The sequence below is a fragment of the Dermacentor andersoni genome, chromosome 5, assembly GCF_023375885.2.
Source record: "Dermacentor andersoni chromosome 5, qqDerAnde1_hic_scaffold, whole genome shotgun sequence".
Taxonomy (NCBI): Eukaryota; Metazoa; Arthropoda; class Arachnida; order Ixodida; family Ixodidae; genus Dermacentor; species Dermacentor andersoni.
The window spans coordinates 140,560,830-140,580,546 of NC_092818.1; the positions used below are offsets into that span (position 1 = coordinate 140,560,830).

At 44.1% G+C, this 19,717-nt stretch overlaps 1 protein-coding gene across 6 annotated transcripts in view; it reads left to right on the top strand.

Annotated features, from left to right (window-relative positions):
• Positions 1–13,262, top strand: part of Atpalpha (sodium/potassium-transporting ATPase subunit alpha) — a 146,259-nt gene extending 132,997 nt beyond the window's left edge. For 5 of the 6 annotated variants that reach the window (XM_050178717.3, XM_055071056.2, XM_055071057.1 and 2 more), the window contains exons 15-19: positions 3,339–3,433; positions 4,387–4,561; positions 6,157–6,287; positions 8,181–8,282; positions 9,726–13,262. In XM_050178717.3, coding sequence (XP_050034674.1) covers positions 3,339–3,433; positions 4,387–4,561; positions 6,157–6,287; positions 8,181–8,282; positions 9,726–9,846 — 624 coding nt within the window. In that variant the 3' untranslated portion in view covers positions 9,847–13,262. The remainder of the gene's footprint in view (positions 1–3,338; positions 3,434–4,386; positions 4,562–6,156; positions 6,288–8,180; positions 8,283–9,725) is intronic. The other variant, XM_050178723.3, reaches the window with a different exon arrangement.
• The last annotated feature ends 6,455 nt before the right edge of the window (positions 13,263–19,717 follow it).

The window sequence follows — 19,717 nt, forward strand, 5'->3', positions numbered from 1 at the left end:
TTGTTTTCTAAAACCACACTGAGCTATCTTTCAACAATGAAAAGTGAGCAGTGCTGACTAAATTCATATGCTCGTAGTATCCACAATTTAGACATTGAGAGCTTGATGCTGCATTGAGGTTGTGGTTTATGTTGAATTTTAACACTGTGCTATATCGCAGTAGTGTAAAGTCAAGTGGAAGTTGCACGACGACAGGTTAACATTCTTTTATGTATCTTATTGCATTGATTTGTCGAAGTAAACAGAACAAATGTGCACTTCTGTCATCCATAAAAGCAGCTGTACTTGTTTCCCTTCTTTGCCCTGGTTCTCTCCCTAATCCCTTTGATATTTCGGTCAAGTCACTCCACAAGGTGTCCACTTCTGTTGGAACAGCAAACGAAGACGTGTACCAGAAGGTAAAGCTCGACAACTGTGGTATTGAGGTCTTTTTCTGCTACTTGCACTGAAATTTTTGGTCATCCTTGTTACCCCTTGCCTGCTATTCTATGCAGTGTCATGCTCAGTTTTATTTGTCACTCTTCACATCACAAACCCATCCCTCTTTCCTTATAGCAAAGTTTGGTTTTGTTCCCAGCCGTCTTCATTCTCTTGCTTTACTCCGTGTCAGGCAGATCAGCCATCAGGTTGGACCTTGTGTTATACAATATTCTTTCACTTTTTGTTTCCTTATCTCTGGTGTTGGCCTCTCAGCTGACGGGCATAAGTTTGTTTATGCCATTAGCCATCAGGTTGCACCTTCTGTTACACCATATGCTTTCACTTTTTGTTTCCTTATCCTTGGTTTTGGCTTCTCGGCTGACGGGCACAAATTTGTTTGTGCCGTTGGCTTCAGCGTCATCCCTTGTTTAACCAGTGTTTATTCAGTCTTCCTGTGATCCTTTGTTCTTTGTGGGGCTTAATTTTTGTTCTGACATTGTTTTTTTTTTTTTTGCCAGTGGTCATATTGTTCAGTTCCACCTATCTTTGTCCTACCCATTGTCATCATCATCAGCCCTAATGAACCTCACTGCAGGGCAAACGCCTCTTCCAAATATCTCCTGTAGCCACCATTTCCTGTGATGGTGGGCTCAAACTGGCTTTAAATTTTGTGACATCCTTGCTGGATTCAGCATCTCGATTCACTTTGAAGAACAAAGTATTTGGGTGCACAGAATGCAGCACATACTTCTCTACGTAAGGTGCTGTTAACACAACGCAGATGTGCTGAGCTTGTGTGATGGAACATAGATTTGACCGTTTAGTTACTTCAGCTTAATAGAACTAAAACCAATCATCGGGAAACATGACATTTTGCTTTTGCAATGACATTACTTTAATGCTGCCAAAGGTAAGTACTTTAGTAGTGACATGCTTGGAAAATTTTGCTCTGTGCCAACTTGCAAATCTTGCCAATTGCCTGATGGAACGTTTTGAGGTCTCTCTCTCTTGGCTTAGAAAAAAGCCGTTATGTTGACGTAGACCAGCTGTAATCTTACTTTTCTTTTGCAGAGCCCTGTTTGTCAAATTATGTAGTGTGGTCACTCGAGGTGTTCATATGCGCATCTTCTTTGTGCTTACTGACAGTACTCAGGCACACTTAGCAGCATTTGTAAGTTGCTGTACAAGCAAAATGTTTCACGCAGAGTGCTTCTGCAAGACAAGAATGTCTTGAGCTGTGGCACCCCTGCATGTTTTGTCATTTCTCATGCCCGATAGCTTGTTGCTCTCTTTAAGTTTGTTTGTTTGTGGCCTTGTGTGTGTTTGCATCGATGGCCTCTTTTCGTTGTTATTTATCGCACAGCTTTGTATTTAACCACTGCACAGCAGCTGGTGCCATATTGTTTCAGCCGCACACTTTTCTTTTTTTCATTTGGTTATTCCCATTTTACGTTCTTTCTTTCCATGCACTGTGGTACAGTGTCTTTCATGTTTGGACCAACAACTTCTGAAAAATTCCTTCTTGCTATTTGCACTGGCATCTCTCATATCTAATTTATGCATTCCAGTCTTTTTTTGTATAGCAGTGCACCTGGTGCATCATGTCTGCTTCTTTCAGTCAAACGGTGGGCCACTTTAACTGTTGTCTGTAAATCTTGCCCTCGAGAGAGCCAAGTTCAGCCAGCATAGCAGACTGGCATTCCACAAGGTGGAATAACTAGGCAATTCTGCTAGCTATAGCAACACCACTTATCTTTCTGATCTTGCTCTTCTAACAGCCATATTCAGATAACAGCAGCTTTGGAAACACAAAGCAGATACCGTATTTACTCGCATAATGATCGCACTCGCGTAATGATCGCACCCCTAAATTTTGTCGTCAAAATTCGATTTTTTTTATTTCCCGTGTAATGATCGCACCCTGAACTTGCCGCAGCGATATGTCGTGTGCCAAGTCTAGCTAATAATGATCGCGCTTGCCATCTGTCGAATGCTACGCGAACGACTCGTCTGTACGCACCAAACATTCTTAAGTAGATGCCTCATTTCATTACTTTCATCACTTTCCGCACTTCCATGGCAAAAAGACGTACAACCAAACTTGCCTCTATTATGGGTGGGCTTTATAATGGTTGTGGTCAACAAAAACAAAAAAGGCGCCTTTAGATTCTTTTCATCTGCACTCGTGAGCACGCAACAAATCGCGCGCGGCAATGATAGTAGCCACGTTTACACTGATACGTTAAATGTGTACCTTATTCATACGCCGACGCTTGTAACACAGCTAAGATATTCGCCTACCCTTAGCGGAAACGTGCCGTGTTCGGATAGTAGTGAAGACAGATGCCGCAGTTTCCGCAACATGCCGGCCATGTGTTTCTATGTCACTGGCAGCTAAGCGCGCCCATCTCTGTCCCCTCAAAGTGGACATGGCTACGTTATTGCCGCAAACTTGCCGATATTAACGATATTATTCATCACTGATACGGAAGAAACTGTTTCAATGCACGTAAAGTACTCACGAGAAGAAAAAAAAAGATCGCGTTCGGCGCGTTCGGCTTGCTCCGCCGGCCGCCATTTTTGTTTTGGTGTCCCGCACCCGCATCCCGCAGCAAACGCTGAACGAAAAAAAAAAATTTTTTTTCTCGCGGGAAATTTAACCCGCGTAATGATCGCACCCCTGAATTTGCGTCAATTTTTCTGACAAAAAAGTGCGATCATTATGCGAGTAAATACGGTAATGAATGCATTACTGGGTAGCACACTCACCATATGAGATTAAAACAGGCAACCTGTAGACACAAAAGTATAATGTTGTTGGCCTGAACATGTAATTCACTGTATGGCCCATCATGCAATATGGCCCCCCTACCATTCCTTTTATTTTCTTTTGCATTCTCCCCAACACATTTTTTTAGGTGCCTGCCATTTCCCTTGCATATGAGATGGCAGAGAGTGACATTATGAAGCGTCAGCCCCGTGACCCGGCTAAGGACAAACTTGTGAACGAAAGGTGGGGGTTTTCTAATCATTGATCACCTTTCTGTATTCCTCATTTCTCTTGGCTTTGTCAAAACCTGCCTGTTATTTTTCTTAAAAACGAAATCTTGCACAAAGGTGTGCGCTTGTAAGGAGCCAAGTGAGTACTAAATCCTTTCATTTATTATGCATATGGATTGTTGCTGTTGTAGCATTGGTAAAAATCTTTCACATTAGAGAACAGTGTTTCTGTGGTCTTTTCTGATAGAAATTTCACAATGAAAGTATGGATGGCATAACGTTAAAATCACATGCAATTGATCCAGAGACTGCCTGCTTTTCTTGCTCCACTAATATTTCACATGGGAGCATAATGCTGGGAAGCCAAAAAATGAATTCATCTGCGACATCAAAGAGGCATTGGTGTTTGTTATTGATCATTAGCATATGAGACTACAAAGTTGTGTGCATAGAACATATCCTTTGTTAAAAAGTAATGTCCACGGCCCTTAGTCATTGTTTGACATTTGGATTCAGTTGTTAAAAATGTCATATGATTACCTAAATTTTCAGATCCCGCAGTGGATGGCTTGTTTTACAATCTATTATTCTTAATTGCATTCTTAATTGCTGTCCTTGGCATCTGAAGAAACATAAATATCATATATATTTTATGTGATTACTCCTACTATGCATATGCTGAGAAGTGCTAATCATTGTAAACTAATGACTTGCAAGTTGCATTATGTTTTGTGAGGATAGCGTTTGTGAGTGTTTTTGAACTGTGTTTCCCAGTGATTAAAGCTCTCTCTGCTGTTCAAGTACGTGGTTATCATTGGACTATATCAGTAAACACATAATTGTCATCAAACAAGCATGGCAAGAGATTTGGTCTAGATATAATAGTTCAGATGTCTTGTTTCCTTTTCAGTCAAGGTAGGTTGATGCAGCTGACCACTGAACATCTCTTTTTCTTTTTTACGTCAGGCTGATCTCTATCTCGTACGGTCAGATCGGAATGATGCAAGCCGCAGCTGGATTTTTCGTTTACTTCGTGATCATGGGCGAAAATGGCTTCTGGCCAAGCAAACTGCTTGGTATACGCAAGCACTGGGATTCCAAAGCAGTCAACGACCTCATGGACTCATACGGCCAAGAATGGGTCAGTAACGGCTGCTCGTGTAGAATTATACTATCCTTCAAATCTGCAAGGCTTAGAACTTCGGGTCTGTAGTTGTTATATCTGGAGATGTGATAGCAGTACCTAATAAGGAATAACCTGAATACATTATGTACTATTACTTTGTAGCAAAAGGCTGTTTTCCTGAGAAAAAATGCAAACCATGTCAGCTTATTGGCTATTGTGTTGTGTTGGTGAGCTCAAGGTCATGTGTTTGATCCTGGCCCTGGTGGCCGCACTTCGATGGGGGTTAAATGCAAAAACTCTCGTGTACTTAGATTTAGGTCCATGTTAAAGAAGCCTGAGCGGTCAAAATATAATTCCGAGTCCCTCACTACGGCGTGCCTCATCATCGTATCATAGTTTGGCACGTAACAACCCAGAATTTAATTTAGGAAAGCATAGCCGACTTTATGTCAGAAGTAAATATGTTACATTGTCACTTCAGAATCAGTTTTGAAAACTATTGAAGTGGATGTGCATTATTAATCTGCAAGGGTTCGCATAAGGAATGACAATTTAACCCTGGGAAAATAGGTGTTTTTTGCAGGTTATCCACTTCTTTTTTTTTTTTCTGAAGAAACTACCGCACTCAGTATTTTATGTAATACGTAAACAAAAAGCAGGATGAATGCACGTTTCATGCACAGTAGTTTTATTAACGAGACCTATGTCGTAAAAGAGATACAAATTGCCAGAATCAAGAATGTCTGATAAAATTGAACAAAGTTTGTAAAGACACACTTGTATCTCCTAAGAAAAATATGCAACAAAAATTATGAGGTACACAAAATGTATTGCCCTCTAATAGGCACTATCTTCGAAAAGATAAAGATTTTTAATCGACAGGTGTTCTACTACAAAAATTAAACTGCAAGCATTACAATTGGGCGTGCCAGGCTGTGGCCATCAATGTTCTGGGCTGGTTTGTATCGTTGCTATCAGAGTCAAAGTCCAACGAAAAGGCAGCATCCTCATACTCGCTGCTGCTTGATCCATTGATAAAATCGGCCACAGATGCACCAGAATCGCGAGGTCTGCGATCTTTCGAAGCATGTGCAACACTCCTGGAGACGGCCATTTTTGCTTTCTACTTTGACGATCACTAAATTTCGGAGCGCGTTCAAAAATGAGTGCTTGACAGGAAAAAATTTAACCGCTTTGAAATCAAAAATATAGTTCTCCTCCTTCACGTCTGATGGTGCATTGTGTCCGTGAGCGGTGCGGAAGTTCTCTAAAGCAGCATTTGAAACCTCGATAGCAAGCGACCATTTTTGCTTTCTACTTCGACGATCGCAAAACTTCAAAGCATGTCCAAAAATCACCGCCTGGTGGGAAGAAATTAAACTGCTTAGAAAACAAAAATATAGTTCTCCTGCTTTATGTCCGATAGTGCAGTGTGTCCGTGAACGGCGCAGAAGGTCTCAAAAGCGGCATTTCAAACCAATGCCCAATGGGCGCAGCATGATAAGAGTTAATGGGCATTTTGTAGGATGATTTCATCATTACTTAAAGCTGCCTCGTTAACTATGTCATTTATGGCTTTCTTTTCTTGCATGCTCTTCCTCAAAATGCAGACATACAAGAACCGCAAGACCCTGGAATATACCTGCCACACAGCATTCTTTGTGTCTATCGTTATTGTGCAATGGGCTGACTTGATCATCTGTAAGACAAGGAGGAACTCTATTGTCCACCAAGGAATGAAGTAAGCATTCTTTCTGCTTTTATTAATTCTCATGCGCACTTAATTTAGCATTGTTTGCTAATTAGGGAGATAAAAAGAGGCTTCTTCACATGCTGTTTCATTGACCCTAGAATTGGCAGAGATTCCTCGCATATAAGACAAGTCTAGAGGTGCACTGGGAATGGTGTATTAAAGAGTATTCCGAAATATCCCATGCAAAAACCAGATTGACAAAAAAGCAGGAACAGCGCTAGTTCTAACTCTCTCTGTTTGTCTGTGCCTTGGATTGTTGTTCACAGTGGGGTAGTTTATACGTCATCCAGTCAGCAAGCACGACATAGAAGAAAATGCATTCAAATTGGTCCATGTGTGCCATTTCATGCTCAGTTACCACAATATGACTTGTATGTAGTGTTCTCAGTTACAGTTGGCAGAACGATGCATTGTGTTGGTTCAGTATCTTGGGAACATCGATGTGTATCTGGTGGCTGTACTTCAGTCCAGTAATAACACTACAGTGATAAATGATGGAATTTGAGGAACCCATGCCAAGAATCCTAGATGGCTGTGTTTAAGTTCACAAAAGGCCATGCAAAATCGTAAAGTACTTTATATGTATGTCTTCATATAGAGGTGCAAGCTGTGTACTCACAAATACGCACACTTTATTTTTGAAGTTAGCACGTCAAGACATGTACGAGCAGGCCTTCAACTCCCGAGGCTTTAGCCGGAGAATATGACCTTTGCCTGGCTGACCTCAGTGGCTATGCGGTTCTGCTTTCTGAGAGCACACGAGGTCGCTGATTTGACTCTCGGCCTCGGTAGTTGCACACTTGATGTGTACTATTGCTTGTGTTACTGCTGATTTCAGGGCACCATGTCCACCTTTCTAAAGTCACACCAACATATCGCTTGTCACAACATATTGACAGGATGTCGATACTCTAGGGCCTAGGTGAAAGCGTCCCGAAAATTTCCGCTGCCAGCTCTTGTTGATTGCACACCATCAGCCCTGGCAGAGTGCTCACTGGCGCATGAAAAATTCTATTGCCCCATCTGCCTCATCACACTGATGCATTGATTAGGAAAACCAGAATCATCCTATTTAAATGCCAGCAACACTACAGCACATGGGTGGGCTCTGCCATCTCAACAAAGTGAAAGAAACTACTGTCAAATTAAGTCGACCATATACCAAATCGATTGCCAGTGCACAAGTTCTGCAACCACCACCTCTTCATCATACTATTGCAGTTTAGTCCAAATTGCACAAAAAAGTAATTTGGTAAATTGAGCTGCTGGGTGCATTTTAAGTTTCGTTACTTCTAACTGCATGTGTTTCAAATCACTATAAGTCTAACAGGAAAAAAACAGGCAACCAATAGGTCCTGCCTATTGGACTTTATTAGCACAACATGAACATCTTAGTTCTCTTGGCAAAAATAGCTGTCGCCTTTTGTACCCTGTTTGTGCCAATGTAAACGTATTGGTTCTATATGTTAGAAATAGATGCCACCTATAGTTTCCAGTTGGAACAAATAGAATCCAAATAAAACTCTGAGTTCCATTAGCTTACCTATAGAGTCTATAAGACTGCTGCAATGAACCAATTGAAAAAAAAATTATATTCTGGGGTTTTACATGCCAAAACCACAATCTGATTATGAGGTACACCATAGTGAGGGACTCTGGATTAATTTCAGCCACCCAGAATACTTTTACATGCACCCAAAGCAGGGTACATGGGCATTTTGCGGCTGCCGTGGCGGGGTCTGATCCTGTGACGTCGCGCTTAGCAGCGCAACACCAAAACCACTAAGCAACCACGGCGGGTGGGACCAATTGAAAGTTATACTGGTATTTTTGTTAGATGTGACTGTTGCAGCTGTTAAAATGATGCGATCTTTTTTTCAGAAACCATGTCTTGAACTTTGGATTAGTTTTTGAGACTGCCTTAGCTGCATTCCTCTCGTACTGCCCAGGCATGGACAAAGGTCTCAGGATGTACCCGCTGAAGTAAGCAATTTGGTATTTTAAAAACTGTGACCACATATATACCACTGATGTTGAGTGTTAATAACTCACTGACTTCAATTATTACCACCGATCTAATTCCAAATATGTCTTGCTTTAAGTTCTCCGTGACGTGCAACATTGTTCAGTTGCCTATAAATCTTTACTGTGCTCTCTGCAACTTATAAATCACAGATATTGCATTGTACCTGTGTCTCACTTTTCCAGACTTCCTTTCATTCTTTTCTTTCTCTTTCTTTCTTTTCTTTGATTTTTTTCTCTAGCCCGAATAGCCTCAGCACTGTTAGATTTTATACAGTGTAGCATAACTTAAAACCAAGGCAGACATAGCAGAATTGTGGTGTACAGGTACCAATGGAAACTTCTTTTCTGTAGCATTTACATTGATAACCTCTATTAACAATGACAACCAGTGCTGTGGCTCACTTGGTCGAGCACTGCGTGCAGTGTGCATAAGTCATGGGCGTCACATAATGTCCTTCTTTGTTCTCTCTCTTTTTTTTTTCTCTTTGTTAAATTTACCTGCAACCTGTAAAGCAATGTGTACAATTTTCTACTTCACTTAAAGCAAAACCTTGTAGTAGTTTGCTTGGTTTCTTGAGTGACTGCTGGCTTTTCTTACTATTTTTGTGGTGTGGCATTACTTTGCCTATTGTGCCACGTGATACCTCTTAACATGGCAGTTTAATTCTGTGGTCATTAATTAAATGAGAACATTCACCAAGTAAGTCTGTTTATCAATGCCACTAGTATACATAATGCCATGTGATCAACTTAAGATACATTCTGTGAAGATAAGCCTGACAAGTTGGGGCCAAGGAGCTCGAAAACTTGTACAAAATCTTATACAAAATCATGACGGGTATCCCTATCTTTGAGATTGGACTGGTAGTACTGTAGTAGGCTGCAAAGCAAATGCTCTAAAGCCGCCACACAACCTCCAAAAGCAAATGTCTCCGGAGCCATCAAAGGGTCCACTAACGCTGACATGTTCTGCTAAGGTGCATCTTGACCTGCATGGTTTACTGAATCATACAGGGCAATCTCTCACGCCTGCTCTGAGTATGTTGTAAGCTATGTGAAGATGGTACTTCAAGTATCCAAGTGTTATGCCAGGTGCACTGAATTGGGGTTCGCTGCTTTGTATAGCATGGCTAGCAGTTGCTAAGAAGCAACAAATCGCAGGCTGAAAAGCTACCACATGATCATCTCCATTGGATGATCATGTCATCATACGAGTATACAATTATGATGCGTTTGCGATCATCTTGATTGGACACTTGCTACCTCTTAGTAACACAGTTGTAGCTGTACCTGCTCCTTTTGCATTTATTTGGCAATTTGTCGTAGCTTATTGTATTGGTACTTTGGCAATCCCTAATGTGGTCTCATTCCCCTTTTTTTGCTTTTGCTCCCTTCCCCCAGAATCAACTGGTGGTTACCCGCACTGCCATTTTCCCTCCTGATCTTCGTGTACGACGAGATCCGTCGCTACATTTTGCGCCGCAACCCAGGAGGATGGATCGAGATGGAGACCTACTACTGAACATTGCCCACGCATAGTCTTCTTATCTCTCTCTCTTCAACAGACCTTCTTCGTTTCACACTTTATATTTTTTTTTTCAACGAACCTTCGTTTTACCATCGCATTTTTTCTTTTGAGAAAAACAAACGAAAGTGGGGTGGGGGGCTGCCCTGCCCCCTCCCTTCCTGGTATGGATGAGGAAAAAAAACTATGTACCAAGCCAACCAACAAAAGCTGGCACAAGCGCGGCACACTTTTCGCGTTAGTAGCCTTAGTGTTGTTGTTGCTAGAAGGCGAGAAGGAGAGAGAGAGGGGAGGAGGGAAGTATTTGCTGCACCTTCGTAGTTTGAGACGCTTGGGGGAAGCTGCTGCGGGAAGGAGGGATAGAGAGATAGAAGGAACTGAATGAAAAAGGGAGGGAAGGAAAAAGGAAAAGGAACTGCGCCGAGGCACAAGTGCTGTGTGCGGTAGCTGCAGACGAAGTGCGGGGAGGACCGAAACTGCAGCTGTCTCCACACCACTGCACATGGAGGAAGGGAAGATGGGAGGCGTAGAAACCGGCCACATGCCATGGCCATCCTCGGCCGCGCTTCAAAGATCGGCGCACAAGGAAGTGCCCCTTTTCGGTCGTCTCGTCGAGACCGCCACCACTTGCTGCAGTAACTGCCACCTCCCGACCGACTGCCGCCGCGCCCTGTTCAACGATCACCAGAAGAGAAGGTTGGGGGAGAGGTGTAGGGGAGAGAACACTGCACCGAGCGCGTCCAACCTTTTCCATTCTTCCTTTTTCCTCCCTTTTAACCGCTGCCAGTCCCTTACTTCACCACAACTGTTCCCACCAGCCTTTTCTTTCTTTCTTCGGTGTCTCATCTCTGTCTGAAACTAGTGTCTCACAACGGAGAGTGCTTTTCTTTATTTTTTGGTGTAGATACTGTTTTTTCCTCATGATATCACTACTATAATTATTTCAATCGTTTTCTCTTGCCTTTTCCTTTTTCTTTGCTGACGGGTGTGTAACGTACCAGTGCTCTTATTACTGCTACTACTACTGCATCATCCCATTATCAGGTTTTTTTTTTTTTTTCTTCCTTTTCCTCTTTGTGTGTCGTGTACCATACAAATTTTACCCTGCCCTCACATTGTTTGTTGTTTCTTTTCTTGTGGGGTATTTGCATGAAGTGGTCGGTACAAGAGAAAATAAAGGTTACATAAAGGCAAGATAAAATGGACAACTGAGGGAAGAAAAAATAGCTTTGCTTTCGCTTGAGGCAAGCTGTTTTGGAGGAAAAAGGGGGGAGAGGGTTTGGGTGTATTGTTTCGTTTTAGAGAGCTTTTGAGCATGGTGTTCTTAGTTGCAAAGTTGCATCCGCAATTACCGCAGCAGGAACCCTAAACGTAAATACTAGCGAGCGAGTTCACATGCAAGTCGGGGTGAACATTCCACATTTGCCTCTCCCAGTTTGTTTTTTGTTGTTCAATGTTTTGCTGCCACTCCCCGAGCCACTTTCCCTTTCCCATCACACCTCTTTCCTCCTTTCCCACTGCCATTCTTTGGTCCCTTGCCACCGCTCATCACCTTGAGATGCTTACAAAAGAGAACCTCCGCACACAGGTATATACACGCAACCAACCAATGTGTGTTAGTTCTCTAACGTGCTCTTATCTTTTCTTTTGCTGCTACTTGAAACATGCAGTCTTTTATTTCTTTTTTGCATTACAGCGTTTTATCTCTGTTTTCTTAGAGTTGTGAGAATGTTTCTTTCTTGAAATTTCGTTCACAAGGTGAAGTAGTTTGTTGGCCTAAGGAAGAGATAGGAGAAGGCTAATTCGTCCTCCTGTGTCGTAGGAGAGAGTCACACCAGATCAGAGACAACAATGATGTTGTTCATGACCGGTACCCGGTGCAGCTAGGTAAAGAAAAAAAAAATCCTTCGACATTTTGGTAGCGTGTATTGTAGAGAATTCATACAACTCTAGGTATAAATGGTGAGAGACATAGAAACACATGCCACCATCAAGGTTATTGTTGCTATTGCTAACCGTTACGCCTTTCCCCTTTTCTCTTTGCTGCTTGTTTATGTTTGCTCTGTGTGATGCGGCAGGTTGTGTAACAGGTAGATTGTACCATTCTGAGCAGAGTTTTTTGTCTGGGAAAGATTGTCTATGATGGCCACGCCTGGTCTCTTGTTGGTTTCTCGTTACGTACATGTACTATTGCATTTCACTAGTGTAACGCTTATTTTTTTCTGCTTGTGCTTTGTCATAGTTTCCATTTAAATGGCAAAAAAAAAAAAGATACATTGTTTCTTGCACACTCTGAAGCAAGGGCAGAATTGGTGAGCCACGCGTGTTGAGGCTTCAGGGATTACTTTTCTCGGCCAGTTTGTGCATAGCACTTTGGACTGTTCTGCTGCTCTATTGAGGTAATTGGCCCGGAAGCCTGGTTTCCTTCATGAGTCTTAATGTTTGTTTCACCCGGAGATTGGCTTGGCGCTGAAATTTGATTGAAATGAAAAAAAAATAAAGGAAATGGAGAAGGGGTGCAATGTCCAGGAGTGGCCTCCGTATGTGGGAAGAAGTCTAGGTCACTGCAATTCGCATGTAGTGCTTCCTTTTCTTCATTATGCCGAGCATCTTTATATGCTTTGCCACAACTCCTTTTTTTTTTTTTTGCTCCCTTTTAGTGTTGTGCTACATCTTAGGTGCATCACGTCCTTGTAAAATTTTTTTTAATGTAGTTTTGTTTAATCCAAAGCAAGCACTGTGCTTGTTCGGCCTCGCATGTAAACAGCAAGAAAACAACTGAGGTGTCTTGAACATCAAAACGAGTATCAAGGATGCAGTTTACAAGACAGACTTCCGTTTCAATTCGGCCAGCGTAGTCCAACTTGCATGTGTTGTGTGGCGAATTGATATGCGGCGTCGGCTGTGCATTCAGTTCTTTGTTGGTTTGGTATCACTTACGCATTTGTTTCTGTTGCCCCCATTGTCTTTGCACGAGGCATCTCTTTTAGTGGGAGTTTTCCTGTGCCGCGCGTACCACCATTTCACAATGAAGTTGTATAGAATTAAGAAATATTGCTCTATAGAAAGCTGTAAAGAAACACATGCTATATATTATACATAACATATAAATACGTACCAATTGCATTTTTTTTTTTACTGTCATATAACTTGCCACATGAAAGCCTTTTTTTTTCCTTTTTTTTCCTTCTTGCGTTCTCGTTTTTGCATTTGATGGGGCGAAGGAAAACAGCAGGTGCAGATAGGGAAACTTCCTTTGTTTGCTCTGCGTGTGCAATGAAATGATGATGGTACAAAGAAAAAAAATTTGTGCGAGGACGGAATATTTTTACGGACACTTATATCTAGCACGCATTTTTATTGTATGGAGAAGTGGAGTAGCTGGTTCGAGGAATAAAACGAAATGAAATGTTTTTTGTTCATTTTTTTTTTCTGTTCACCCCTCTTTGTCAGTGCGTGGGGGAAAGGGGAAGACATGTATAATATACATAATGCAGAAACAAAACTGGCACACAAACTTATCGGCTGCTGTGTGTGTTTGCAACGCATTTGGGAGTCCTATCTACATGCGGTGCTACAACTACTTGAAGAAAACAGCAGGACGACGACACATGCGGGAGAGGGAAAATAAAAACAGCTCGTTGTTCCTCAAAAGAGTGCGGGAACAGGAATGTGTGAAGATTTTGCGCTCGAGCACTGTATGAGCTAAAGTCATCCCCAACAGCATTGTCGATGTCTTAGTTACGGTGCTTAGCCTCTAGAGTACTGCCGTTCATGGGAGGGAACCGAAACAGATGCCTCAACAAGGCAGCTAGCTGCTGCGGCTTGACCTTTTTTTTTCCCTATAATTTTGCACTGAAATTGGATCTTTCAAGCAATATTTTCCTTGGGCCTTAAGGGTTGCTCTTTGTGGTGCTGCTTGCCTCTGCACGTCTCCATTTGGTTGCGCTAACTTGCTGGAGCGCCACCAATATAGCCCAGCGTACGCCATTTGGGGCATCGAGAACATCCTGGCTCATTATGGCAAGGAACACTTGGTTGATTGATGGATGTTATTTGTTGGCACAAGGTCAAAGAACACTTGTGCTGGCTTTGAAGAGGCCACATCATTCCTATTAATGGGGTCACTTGGAACACTGCGAAGACTGCATAGACAAAGGCATCATTCAAGACGTTCCAAGTGACAGTCTGTGTTTTGAGGTTGATGGCTGCGAATGTGTTAATTGTCGTATCAAGCCAGTTTGTATACAAAATGCAAGCCATCAAGAGCGATCCTTAAGGGTCCCCCGTTCATTTTGAAAATGGGCATGTGCCTGTTTAACTCTGTCGTAGCGCTGGGGCAATGAATGCCACGTGCTAGGATATCCTATGGCCGACGGCACGTTTCCGCTGTTAGGCTCAATGTTGGCTCGTAACGAGTCCGCTCGTCCTGGTTCTCTGTGCAGCCTTGATGTGGCACTCCGTATCGCATCCCTCCCTTCGCGTGGCACCAAAGTACAGTGGAGTGCCACAATGTCTTTTACCATGCCACACAGTTGAGAAACGGGAAAAAAATATATGTTGGTTTTAAGGCAGCACGACTGATTGGGCATGGTGTGGGGGGGTGGAGAGGGCAATACGTTATATGCTGTCGACTGAAGGAATGATTTACGCTCACAACTCAAAGCGAGTCCTTGGCTTAATTCTGGATGTGCTTGTGGAAGAATACTGTTTACGTGCGCAAGTGTTTCTGAAACTTTGCAACCATAGGACAATAAAAAAAAAAGGCTATTCAGGTGAACGAGGCTGTTTACTGTTGCACTATAGCTACAATAAAACATTTTTGTTTAATGGAAAGAATGTGTTCATAGTTATGTTTACAGATATGTTTAATAAAAAGCCCTTGACAAAAAAGAAACGCTAAGACCATCGGCTTTTTAGTTTGTCTCTTTCAAAGGGGCTGTACACTCGGGTGAGCACAAAAGCGATGACGAGAAAGGAAACCTTTGAAAAGACAAAGCGCGATACTATTGCATAGGTTATCGTTCTTAACGGGTACTATCGTCATCTTCATGACTGGGAACACGCGAGCGCACGAGATAGCCTCGTCGACCGTGCTCCTTGCGGTGACATGCGAGGTCAAAAGGAGAGAGCGGTGCCGTTCCTTCCAACTACACCCCCCTGCTTGTGTCCTGCCTTGTGCGTTGATACAGTTGATGTTTCTCGAGAGTCGATAACAAAAGTCTGATAGGGCGCCGATCATGCTACCGGTACTCGAAGTGAACTCCGGTGTCAAGTCTTGTACGTCCATCTCAAATTCAAACGAAACCGTTCTTATTCGTGGGTGTTCCACGCACACAAAAAAAAACAATTGCGAGATGAACCACTCTTGTGACGGGGGTGCGAGCACATCAAGAACGGTACCCTTGTACAACTTGCCGCGCAACATGACAGGTTATTTGCCCCGCGCTCACGGCTTCCCTTTCGTCTAAACAAGAAGAACGTGCCCACTATCGCGAATATTTTCTGAACACGAAGGTAACGAGTTCAGGAAAAAAATGGCTGAAGGCTTAACTTGATTAAGCCTGGAAGATTGCGAAAGCAATACCCTTGGCTGCGCCTTGGTTCGGCTGATGGTGTGGACATGGTTGCCCTTGTTAAACTTACGGCTATACATCATCCGACATAGCGCATGGCAGCGCGCCGACCACTGCGAGTAGCCGAGCTGTAGCCCCATTTATCCTCCTAGCGTGACGTCACACCAGCGAGCGCCCTCTCTCGGTAGCGCCGCAGTAGCGGCGCGCAAGGCTTCACCTCCACCATCGATGCCGCGAGCTGGGGCCCCGTCTCTCTGCCTGGCGTGACGTCACACCAGCGAGCGCCCTTCTCGGTAGCGCCGCAGCAGCGGCACGCAAGGCTTCACCTCCACCATCGATGCCGCGAGCTGGGGCCCCGTCTCTCGGTCTGGCGTGACGTCACATGGTCACGTGACGCGCAGCTGTGTAAGGAGGCGCCACGACCACCGATGGGCCGAAAGTGCGAGCAGTATTGCTTTCGCTATAAAAAAAAGACATTTGGTAACCAGCCGAGGCACCGGTAGTGAAACTGCCACTGTTTGTGGCTGAGCAGGCCGCTGTTTCTGGGTTGTGCTTGCGATGCCATGGGCGCTAATTTGAACATGCATGTAAGGTGAGCTTCTTAAGAGATTGTACGGATCTGTGCGCGAACAGCGTGCTGGATTCTATTGATCACTGTAATAAGAGGTCATTTCATTTCAATCAACTTCTCTCAACACATTCTGGCCAGTTGTCACTCTCTTTTTAACAGTTAGCCTTGTCAAGGCCTTTCCTAATGCAGTCATTTTGGAAATTTGTACTTACTACCTTGTTGGTCCGTGCTTGTAGCTCAATGTCGACGGCCGCGCTGCGTGGTTGCTTTCGAGGTTTGATGCTCGATATACGAAGCACGAGATCACTCATATTGTAGGAATATTGGTTTTAGATAGGAGACATCAGTGTGTAAATTGTGTCAAACCAGCGATATCAAACGCCAATAGAAGCTGGAGTGTCCGAAGTGAGCGCAAAGTTAATGGCTGCACTAGGTCGCATGAGGGACAGAGCTGAGTGAACGTTGGTAGTCGCGTGATAGCACGGGAGCTTTCTGGGACATTGGAAATTCTGTAGTGTTCAGGCGCACTATTTTTATGGGAAGCGCTACCGTTAATCTGTTTCGCCCTGTGTATGTGTGTTCAACAGGGTGGCATTTTCCATTGTCGGCGTCTTGGAAGTGGCTCACGTGCTGCTCACTTCACGGCGAGAACTTTGTGCTGGAGAACGGGGAAGTAGGCCTGCGTCATCTGCCCACATAAAATCAAACTGCACTGATGTGTGATGATGCTAGTTTATGGTCTCGTTTATCAATATTACGAAAAGACTTGGCCTAGCTGGCCAGTTCCAGCTGCCTGTGCTGATTTCTATAGGTTTTCATCTCTTTTGAAGGATTGTTTGCACCTTCGATCGGAACACATTTTGCCCTATTTTTCAGCGCACCCTATTCTTATCGCAGGGAACGTGAGGCGACGCACTCGACAAGGCTATAGCCAGTCATGTCTTAGCGTCGAAAATGACTCGTCCAGTGCAGCCCGCCGATCGAGCGATTGCATATCTAGCCGCGGTTTAACTGCCTAGCAATTCTTTGGAACGGACGTATTACACGATCGCAACTATTGTGACGGTGGACGAAAAAGTGGCTTCGCGTGAGTTTTTCAATACACTCGAACCTCGTTATAACGAAAAGGGATATAACGAGATAATGGATGTAACGAAGTAAATGAGATTACCCTTGAAATCCCCTAGAGATCCATTCATTTAAAACCTGGTTTTAACGAAGTGAAAGTGTCCTGCCAGTGGATATAACGAGAAAATTTGTGGACGGCGTCTTCAACGCAAACGCACATCCCGGCTAGCCCAGGGACAAACGCGTACGAAACGAGCAACGAAAGTTCTCCGGCGTAGTACCTAAGCAAAAACAGATATTCAAGGAGCAAAAGCCCCCAGATTTTCTCTGTCGCACGCGCTCGTACTTGCGCCTGCGCACAAACGTCGGGCGGCGTTTGTGCGCCGCACTCGTCGGAGTGCTGTGTGGCCACGTGCTTCTTGACAACGACGAGCTAACTGGAACGCGGACTCGAAAGACCATCACAATGGAAAGGCTTCTCTGAATCGGAAGGCTGTCGCGTCAGGTGTTAAGTCGCATGTTGCCCACGTCGGAGTTTTTTTTTTTTTTCGAATTTCATCGCATGCGTGGTCGCAAAGCCATCTTCTTATTTCCATACTTACAATTGTGCATCCCATTGATTATATATTGCAGCAACTGACAGTAACGGATATAGCGAAGTTATTTCGGCACCCCCTTCAATTTCCTTATATTGAGGATCGAGTGTATTGCATTGCTCGAAATGTGATCGTTTTAATCTCGCGAGAACCACCTTCTTTACTAAGCGAAAGAGAGAGAGAGAGAGATAAAACTAATTATGTCCTTGATGGGGTTCAGGGGTGGCTGGGGTTGGGAGACTAACCCCCAGAACCCCCCTTTCTCGGACGGCGGCCAGTCCTTTTCTGGCGGCGTCTTCGGCCATCCGGACGACCCAGAGTTGTTCCTCTGGGTCCAAGGTCGTTCTGCACAGTTGCGTGACGGGAAACGTTAATCCTTTTTCCCTGTTTTCGCTCGAGGTTGGCTTTGTAGCCCGCAAGGAAGTTTTGCCACGCGACCATAGTGATATGCGGCGAAGCACGCTTGCGGGTGCGGTGCGCCTTCGTGATTAAGTAATCGTGATTAGACAGTCCTCTCTCATTCGTGCTCTACCTTAACACGCAGCATACAGAGGCACCCAGAGAATATCGACCGGGTGTGAGAGTGACTGTGCGGGAATGAAAGAGCACGCACGGTGCGCAACGCACACCAACATTATACACAAACCAACCGGTTCTATAACCGTTGTAACACACGCACTGGGGCCTACGACACCGAAGGAGCGGCTGGTAGACACCTTGCCAAACAATAGGCAATGAGCAGGCTGGACGCCAAGCTTGTGAGGAAATATAAAAGGCGAGAGTTGACCCTGTAATGGGGGGGTTTGGGCAATTAAGTTTAATTCCGGTTCTTCGCCAAACGACATCGTGTAGCGTCGTCATTTTGTAAAACATAATGCTGTAGTTTGTAATCAGCCTCATTTCTGAGTGCAACAACCTCTTGCGCGTGTCTGATGATAAGGAACTGGTAGAAAGGTCAAGCGTTGTCTAATTGAAAAGAGACGCGAGCTGGAGAGGTGGTCGTACAATTTGCCGGAAATTCATGGCGTTCGCGCGTACTAGTTGTTACTGTCTCGACTATCATATATGGGCATGTGCTTCATTTCGAGTGAAAAATAAGAAAAATAAATAAACACCACTGTCTGTTAACGCGGCAACGTTGCATTAAATCTACGTGGTGTCTTCCACCATGCATTGCTGCTGAAGTGCCTCCTGTGGTGAAAAAAACGCCTTAAATTTGTATAGCAAGCATAGCATATAGTGAAGATGTTTTTGGTACTTATAGATTAGAGGTGCGTCACATTTCAAGTGCTGTCATTTTCAATTGCTTATATAGGCCTAGTATAGTATGCCCTATATCGTCAAAATTGATGTGCTTACATTAAGTAATCACGAAACATTACGCTACACGACCAATTTTATGTCTAGTTCACGGTCGACGAGCACGCAAAGAATTAAAGGAAATCGTATACGAAAGATATACGTACGACAAAAATGCGTATGTCCTCCGAATGATTCAGTAATGCACGTCGTTTCGCGCTGCATGCAGTTATACCAACTCGTCCGGCAGACAGCATCATTAGTATTTTTGCAGCAACGCTTTGCTTGTGTGCGCACAGCGTGGCGTCTGTCCGCTTTCGAGGGCATCAGAATGGAGCGTAGTCTCTCAGTGTGTCGAACCGCCGTTCACATTTCCAACGCTACCGCCGCTTTTGCTAGTCGGCGAAAACCTGTATGGCGGTGATCGGGTTAGTTCTACCCACAGGGGAACGATGCCGTAGCTGGAGCAGATATCAACAGATGGCAGCAGGAGGTCGGCAACTACCGTATATAATAAGTAGGCTCCCTAGCCTATACACTAACTCTAGGCAACTTGCCTGAGTTAACTGCGAGGCAGCGCACCCACAATAAACAAGACGCACTGGTCAGTGAGGCTACGACCGTGGAACGTTGGGTGCTGAGCGGAATTAAGCAATGGCGTAACCACCCTCTTCTTTCAAAGCGAAGCTTTCTTTGCCTCTTATTCAGCTTTCCCACTGCTGCAGCTGCTGCTCACACCATGTCGGGGGGTGGGGGGG